Source organism: Lissotriton vulgaris, chromosome 2_1 (genome assembly GCF_964263255.1).
Source record: "Lissotriton vulgaris chromosome 2_1, aLisVul1.2, whole genome shotgun sequence".
In the NCBI taxonomy this organism is placed as follows: domain Eukaryota; kingdom Metazoa; phylum Chordata; class Amphibia; order Caudata; family Salamandridae; genus Lissotriton; species Lissotriton vulgaris.
This window is the reverse complement of record NC_141687.1, coordinates 383,458,541-383,466,794: the sequence shown is the minus strand read 5'-3', so window position 1 is coordinate 383,466,794 and position 8,254 is coordinate 383,458,541. Positions and strand designations below refer to the sequence as shown.

At 45.1% G+C, this 8,254-nt stretch overlaps 1 protein-coding gene across 1 annotated transcript in view; it reads right to left on the bottom strand.

Annotated features, from left to right (window-relative positions):
- Positions 1–450: 450 nt before the first annotated feature.
- Positions 451–8,254, bottom strand: part of SCARF1 (scavenger receptor class F member 1) — a 300,041-nt gene continuing 292,237 nt past the window's right edge. The window contains exon 11 of the mRNA XM_086955211.1: positions 451–2,303. Coding sequence (XP_086811337.1) covers positions 1,204–2,303 — 1,100 coding nt within the window. The 3' untranslated portion in view covers positions 451–1,203. The remainder of the gene's footprint in view (positions 2,304–8,254) is intronic.

Genomic DNA, 8,254 nt, shown 5'->3' with positions numbered 1-8,254 from the left:
AATTCACTAATAAAAACATTAAAGTAGGTCAGAAAGAAACTGAGGAAAGCATGGAAAAGGTGATTTTGTTAAAAAAAATCATAGATCAGCTCATGGTTGCTTTTCATATCTTCATCAAGAAATACAGAACACCCTTGTGCAGACAGCCGGGTTCTCCTCCTAAGCGTAAGCAGGATAAAATGCCCTTTCACTTGCTTGGTACAATCTGAGATATTTAGACCAGGAATTCCACCTACCAAAAACAGACAATGCGTTTGAATCCAGGGACTAGATCTTTGAAAAACCCACCTTTAGCCATATATCCAGCATACACCATCGAAAGTTACTGTTTAAGCTGAATGCTCAGTTCATCCCACCTGCCAACAGTGACAATGTGTGAGACGAAATACTAAATCTTGAAATGCAAGGACCAAAGTGCATTATGTGAATTAACACAAAAAGACCACATTAAAAAATGTAAGGTTTTAATATCAACTGTTGGAGCAATCTCCATAAGCTTGCTTGCGCTTGCTCAAGATGTGAAAACCACATCAACTCTTCCAGCCTGGCCCAGTTCCACCTTCCAATAGAAACCTGATTAGATCACCAGACGCCCAGCAGTTACCAGTGTATGTCAAGAAGATAGTTCTGGGGTACCTTACCCTACCACACCACAGAATACATGCAAAGTTCACAGTATGCTCTTTTGAACAGGATATATATATGTGATGTGATTCGTAGTGGACATGTAGGGAAACCTCTGCTGACAATAGATGCCTCAAGTCTCTCATAACATCACCCACAGACAATCTGACTTAAGAGGGCTCTTCTGAACTACCTCCTTAGGCCAATTTCAGAATATTTAATGTTCCAGAAACGGGGCAATAAAGCACTTTGCAAAGCAAATGATTCAATGTCCATATCTGTTGAGAGCAAATGCCTTTGTGGACTAAGTGGGAGGGTGTCAGCCCTGTAACACATTGTGTACTGAGTCATCTATAAACAGATTCCTGGATCACAGAGAGAGGTCCCCGCCAGTACAGCTCGACCATTCAGCAGAGTAAGTAGTGTATCCTTGATACTAAGTCAGAAGATGTCGCTTAAGCTCAGCTGGTAATGGGTCACAAATGTTCTCCTACAACGTGGGGCATTAGCACGGACTCAGGATCTGTGCTTTCTTGGCGTCCACTTCATAATAAGACCTACCATTGTTTTGAGCATTTTCTAAGTATCAGATCCATCGGCATTTGGCTGAAGCTGAGGCAATTGGTTGTTTCCGAAGGGGCAGACATTTTCATACTTAGGCTCAGAGTCCTCGTCTGCTACACAGAGAGTTTGGCTCTGTCTGCCTGGCTCCTCCACTTGAAGAGGTGCTGGGGCGCCTTCTGGCTTCTCATCTCCATCCTCATCCAGAGGATCAGAGTTATCCAAGGTCTCTGCTCCCTCCTCTACTTTCAAGTCTGTTTTTTTAAGAATAGACAAACTGGGAACTAGAGGTTTCTTTGCAGGGATAGCCAGCGGTTTGGCTGTGTGTGGTAGGTTTAACCTTGGAGGCTTTTCTGCCCGCACCAGGGCTTCATTTTGGGGGGTGTTTGAAGGAGTGGTAGAACTAGCCTTCAAGGCAGCTGCCTGAAGCAAGCTCTTCCGTAAAGGCTTTTGGATACTGCCAACACTATTCCGAAGTTTGGGTTCCTCTTTGTGACCCAGCTTTGCCCTCTGAAGGCTGCCGAAACGCCTTAGTACAGATTTGACTGGCCCCTCCCCCTCAACGTTTAAACCTGGCTTTGAAGCCTTATGAATCGGTCCCACACTAACATAAATTGTAGTCATCTTTGGGATCTTCATCCTTCCTTCAGGTTTCTTCTCGCTTGGATTGTCCTCGTCTGTCATTGCCCTCTGGGAAGCATTTTGTGCATTGGATAGCGAACGCCTCCGACCCCCAGATGTGCTTCTTGTGGAAGTCTTTGGGTCATCCAGCTCTACGGAAGGTTCTGTACACTCATAGATCTGTTCATCTGGCTGCGGATCGCCCCCCTCCATCGGAGAATGGGACTGGACCAAGGACAGTTTAGGAAGGCCCCACGGGAGCTTGGGTTTTCGAGCAAGATTGGATGTCTCAGTTGTGGAGCCCCTTCTCAATTCGGGTGCAAATTTTGTTCCGTCAGCAAAAGAGACAGATGGCCTCTTTGCTTTGGCGTTGCTGGAGGTCCGCGGAATAGAGAACGGTTCAGAAATATCATCTTCATTGAAGGCTGAGGCTCCAGGGAAGACATTGCACTTAGAACTAATCTCCTGAAATTCACCTCTGGCAACCTCGGGAATTCCTGAAACAAAACAAGAGATACAGTGAACAGACATATAAAGAACCGTGTGGCACAGCCTATGACATGCAATAATGGAGGACCAGATTGTGCTACAGAGTTGACTAAATTAAGCTGCAGTCATCTGTCTGCCCTGACCAAAATCACTGTGAATTTCGTACCTATGTATATTAAGACAATATCCAATAGTGTAATTGCATTACATTGGTTAAGTTGATATGTCCTTAAAACAATACTTGGAAACCTAACGATCACTGGCACACGTAACAGTTTATACCTTATATTCTGCTATGCTTCCACTGAACCCATTGTCTCCACTTGACATATCCTAGAAAAGATCTCACAATTCTAATGTCCAGGTTATCTCTTTAGGGAGTCAAAAGTAGCAATGTACTCTCAGAGCCCTGAACTGTCTCAATACTGCACTTTCTTCGCCTATATGATCAATGCTAATTATCAGTAAGGAATTGTGAAAAAAATATGCAGCAAAGAAAAGAAACATTATGCACCAACAAAAGGGAAGCTGGAAGCTATGCAGCATTTTATAAGTTTGAAAGCAAAGTACACAACACATTTGGTGGCCTCTATATATGTTTAACACAATTTGATACAATACTACCACTTTATAGAACACCCAAGGAAAACTGTAGACATTCACAGACCTCACTCAAAGTCTCAACATCCTTAACTGCTGCTGAATATCATGTATGGAAGTACAGAAGCATCATTTCATGAACACTTGCCCTTCCATATGCCAGAGATTAGGATTTTGAGTAAAGAGCATGTTCTCTGGAGTAAACCGACAATACTGCTGATGAAAAGTGAGCCTCTTATCCTGAGATTTCCAGTTAAGTTTTAACATGTGTCTTCGGTTTCGTTTTAACACCTCGCTCACGCTACAAAGAGCATCCCTTCCTATTAAGAAACAGCCTCCCAGAACAATACAGTACATTACATATTTTTCATGCACACATCTCATATGGAGGCTCTTTAAGATTCAGAACACAAGTCCTTAACTCCTTAACCGCGACGCAAATTCCGCCGCGGTGCAGTAGTTCTAAAGAGTGGGCGGGGCTGCGTCAGCCAACGGTCATATGCAGCACTGGGCAGGTAGTGCTGGCCGTCGCGAGCATGGAACGGGTTAAAAATGATACAAAATGTTTGACGGTTTTATAAACTCTGAGGGGCAGATTTCACAAGAAACTGACACATCTGTAGAGATGCGTCAGTTTCCCTGCGCCAGCCTGCGAAACCCTTTCGCAAACATGGATGCACCGTATTTACAATACAGCGCACCATGGCACAAGGATTGACAGATGTGCCAGAAAATCTGATGCATCTGTTGACGCAAAAGTCACGCTTTGCTGGAGTAGTGTCGCAAGCACGACGCAACTTCAGCAAAGCACGTGGAGGCCTATTCTCAATACACTGCGTCACTCCTTACACCTGCTTCACGCATGCATAGGGTTTGGACGCAGTGGCGTTCTAGAAGTGGCATCTATGAGGCTTTCCTGCATGGGAACACCCACCCTGCATACATTATACCTGACGTAGGTATAATGTGACGCATCTCCCTAGATGTGTCACGTTGTAAATTGGCCGCATTGTTTACGCTACCGCTGTAACAGAGGCACAAAAGTGTTGCAAGGGGCTTGTAAATCTGCTCCTGAGTGTGTGTCCTTTTAAAATTACCACTGATGCGAGAATATTGTCTGTTATGTAAACATGAATTTGCATGAATACAGTCATTAAAGTGGTGCTATATGTCCAGATGATGTGTTTATAGCCAGATGATGGAGTCAGGAGATTCACTTTCACCTGGAACATGAAACAGAAACTGCAGAACTATATATGTAAAGCAAGGATAGTAGAAAGTGTGATTCCTTCCTTCTCATGAAATTGAATACAGCAATCAACAGTTGAAAGGCGACTAGTTAACTTACACGAAGTTTCCAGCTTTGTGTATTGTCTTATGTAAATGTTTATTATCATATTTACAGTATTGTTAGTAAATGTGACCAGTTTGAACCAAAAACATTTTATGGGTTGAAATGTGAAAATTCAGCACTGGACGGTAGGTTATGTGGCCAACTTAAATTTACTCAGTAATAATTCTAGTGGCTGCGCTTACCATAAAAACAAACACAGATATGTCCTACATTATCTATAGCCCTTTTTAGGAAGTGGGCCTGGGGGTCTTGATATCCTGTGTGTCATTTTAAGGTGCATTTTTCATAAAACAGGTAGTCTCTCCAGCATGGTCGGGTTCTGAAGAAGTGCTGGAGAATCTGAAAGCGTCTTGAAAGGCCAGCATTGGAAAAGGAAATTGGAGGGCATTTTGTATAGTGTGAGTATGTTTCTTAGAGTCCGGGGCAGTCAGTGGGTACTGGGCAGAATGCAGTGTGGATACAGGCGTCTAGGCGGCCACAATATCATTCCGCGCCTAACGGTTAACAAAGTTACTGCAATTGGGCAATTCATTCTCGTAAGTTAAAGTCGATCCCACTCTCATTCTGGAAGCTTTCTTCAAGCAGGGGGGGGGGGGCAATGTTCATTTTTGTGAGTTTTGGCGGCAAAGCTGGGGAAAGTCTGCATTTGGAGGCCAACTTACCAGGGCAGGCCGTCTGATTCAGCAAAAGTGGTGGCTCTGTGGCGGATGGGCTGCTGCCAATATCTTTCTCCAGCACAGCTGCCGGTGGCATTGCGGCTGCACAGCCTGCAGTTCCACATCTAAATGGGGCCAGGGTACCACTGGTCGGGTATCATTGATAGGGTGTACCAATGGGAGAATACCACTGGTAGGGTACCACTGGTAAGGCAGAGAAGAGGCCTCTTCGATTTACGCCGTTACTCATGCTCCACCAGACAGTAAATGATGCAGCAGAAAAATACTGTCCATTTAAATTATGGCAATCCTGCAGAAAAGGGCTGCAAATTAACTAAAAGGAGCATGGCTCTCCTGATGAGAAGGGCTGTGGCTGTCCCTTTAAACGTATTGCATCCCTCAGTAAATGTGCTAGAACGGTCACAATTAAAGTGTATCACCCCTACGGAGAAGTGCCGATACTCTCCACTACCACTATGACCGCGTGCTTGAAAGGTGTTTGCACTGTCCGCTCTACAGAAATGTATTGGTGCAATACATTATTAATCACACGGGTCAACTGAGAAACTGAGTTACTATGCATTACTAGCACCGCAGCCTTGCTGCTGGAAAGGACTTTCATGATCAGAACACTGGATCAGAACAGTCTGGAAAGGTGTGCCTGTGGCCTCCAAAGGAGTAACTTGACAAATATTTTGGCCAAGAGCGTTGTCCTTGCTATCACCTGAATAATTGAGATTTGCTGACTCTCCATCTACTCTGTGGTCAGCGCTAGAAGATGAGAGTTGAAACCATAGAAGGCGCTAATTCACTTAGGGCTATATGTACAAAACCTATTTCGAGGTCGCAAATGCCCCGATTCTGTGAATCAGGCCATTCGCAACCAGAAAAATTGTACAAAAGCCAAATTGCAATTTGGTAACCTGTCACCAAATCGCAAATTGGATTTGCAATTCGGTATTTGGAAGGGGCGTGTTTAGGATGTCCCTTCCTAATACCAAATTTCAGTGGTATGTATTAATGTTTTGCAACCGAATTATGTGCACAAAGGATTCATTTTTTACAGACACCTCAAAGGTGGGGGTAACCATTCGCAAATGGGGGACCCCTTCCCGTTTGTAAATGTCGAAACAAATATTTTTGAAGAAGAGGCAGTTTGTCCAACGGACCACTGCCTCCTCTTAACAAATGCAACTTTAATGTTCTATTTTCTGTTTTTTAAACACATCTTGATTTCCTTTAAGGAAAATGTGCTGCATTAAAAAAAAACAGCTTTATTAAAAAGCAATCACATACATGGTGGTCGGCTGACCTAGGTTGATTGGGACCCTATTAGCAATGGCTAAATGAAACTCAATGGGTTTCATACATAGAAAACTCAATCCTTAAAATTTGATTTGTACATATGGCCCTTAGAGACTACCTGATTGAAATCCACACTGCTTAGTGGTATTGCTGGATGTCTGCCCACACCATGGAATCTAAGACACTGAAAAAACGACCCCAGACAATGATGCACTTACTCTGTCTTAAAATTTACAGTGCTAACTAGTTTTGGTTCCCAGGTGGGACTGACCTCAATTGTCACAGTTTATGAATATAGGTTGGCCCTAGAACTGGGCATTCACATTCACCTCTGACTTAAGAAGCAGACGATCATAGTATGCAGTACCAGTATATCGTAGTAAAACGTCATCTGTAATAAATATTGTGTCAGAAATATCCTTCACGCAAAAAAATAATAATAGATATTATTGAATTATAAAAAATATACACCCAATGGGAAGATATTTTTGAAACCAAACTTCAAGACACAGTGTTAATGTCAGAAGATATTACTGACCACAGACTTCTGAAAAGCAGCTGCTGAGGGGAATTATTAGACTTGGGTCAGGATGTTTGGCTGCACTCTGGCTGTCGCTGCTGAGCCTGAACCTGAGCACATCACTGCATCTGCCCTCTGTGTCTCCCTGCCTGAGAGAATGGAAGAAGACCCCAGGTCACCAGGAGCAGGAGAGAAGAACTTGCAAGGATTCTTGGGCGAACCACTGTTGCCGTGCAGATTGCCAAGGTGCTCTTCCTTTACCAGTGGCTGCCCGCTCCCCGTTATGCAAACAACATAGACCTTGTCTTACTCACCCAGTGGAGCCCCCTGTGATGTTGCATTGCAGAGGTTGCCTCACCCCAGAGACGACTCCTCGTTTAGTTGTTCATGGGCACCTTAGTGCCCATCCACCACAAGATAGCCCCTGAATATCTTCTTAGTGAGTGGACGATCCCTTACATTCTATAGTCCACTGCGACAGGCCCTCTGTATCTACCACTTGAAGGACTCCCCTGCAATTGTCGGGGTCCAGCATGCAGATGCAGACCAAATGAATACAGCAAGACATGTACAAAATGTCCCAGCCAAGGTTTCTGACTGTCCCTAAGAGAGAAGATGCTGCATAAGGCCACATTGTTAGTTACTCCCCCAATGCTGCCAATGCACACCTTACCCCCTGCCGACTTGAAGGAGCTAAAGTGCCCCCATGATGCATGCAGGGGCGGATATTCTGCTATGGGGGAGGAGCGTCGCTCCCCCTGCTAGCTGGGTAAAGAAACAGAAAAAAAACAATAATAGACCCGGGTTTATTATAGTTTTACTTTGTTTCCCGGCTGAGTCTTGGTGGTGGGGCCAGGGGGATGACAGTCACCAACTGGGAGTGCCTGCACTGCTATCTGCGCTAAAGGTTTGGCCAGCCTTCTCAGGCCGCCCAAACCGTTATGCGCACTGAAGATCTCTCCAACCCTGCTGCATTGCTGGGTTGGAGATAACAAAGCATAGGGTTCCAGTAGCCCTCGGAGCGTAAATCATTGGTGCTCAGGTCAATCTTGAAGCTGCTCTCATGCATGAGACCAGCTTCAGGATTGGCCGCAGGGTAATCTGAAAGCCTCTGCCTGCAGTGGAGCCACAAGAGGAGTAGAGGACGGCAATGCGGCGGGCTGCAGGCGGCAGGTAAGTTCATTTTTTCTATCTCCTTTTTAGGTCGAAGGCCTAAAGGCTGCGCTTGCGCAGTCTGTGGCCGGAGATTTAATGACTCTTAGTAGCGCTGTAGGTCCCGCCTCCCTGCCTCGTCTCTCCTCCATTGGCTGGCTTCCTAAACAGAGGCCAGCCATTGGAGGAGAGATCCGTCACTCCGATGTAGCCCCGTCCTTTTCGGATTTGGGGGCGTAATTTTTGCTGTTCTTTAGACAGTGACGTCGTCCGTCACTCAGCACAGCAAAACACGCCCCCAAATCCGAAAATGGCCGTGCGTTTCTCCGAGGCATTGTCTCCTTGCCTCGGAGAAACGTGGTGGTGTTTTCG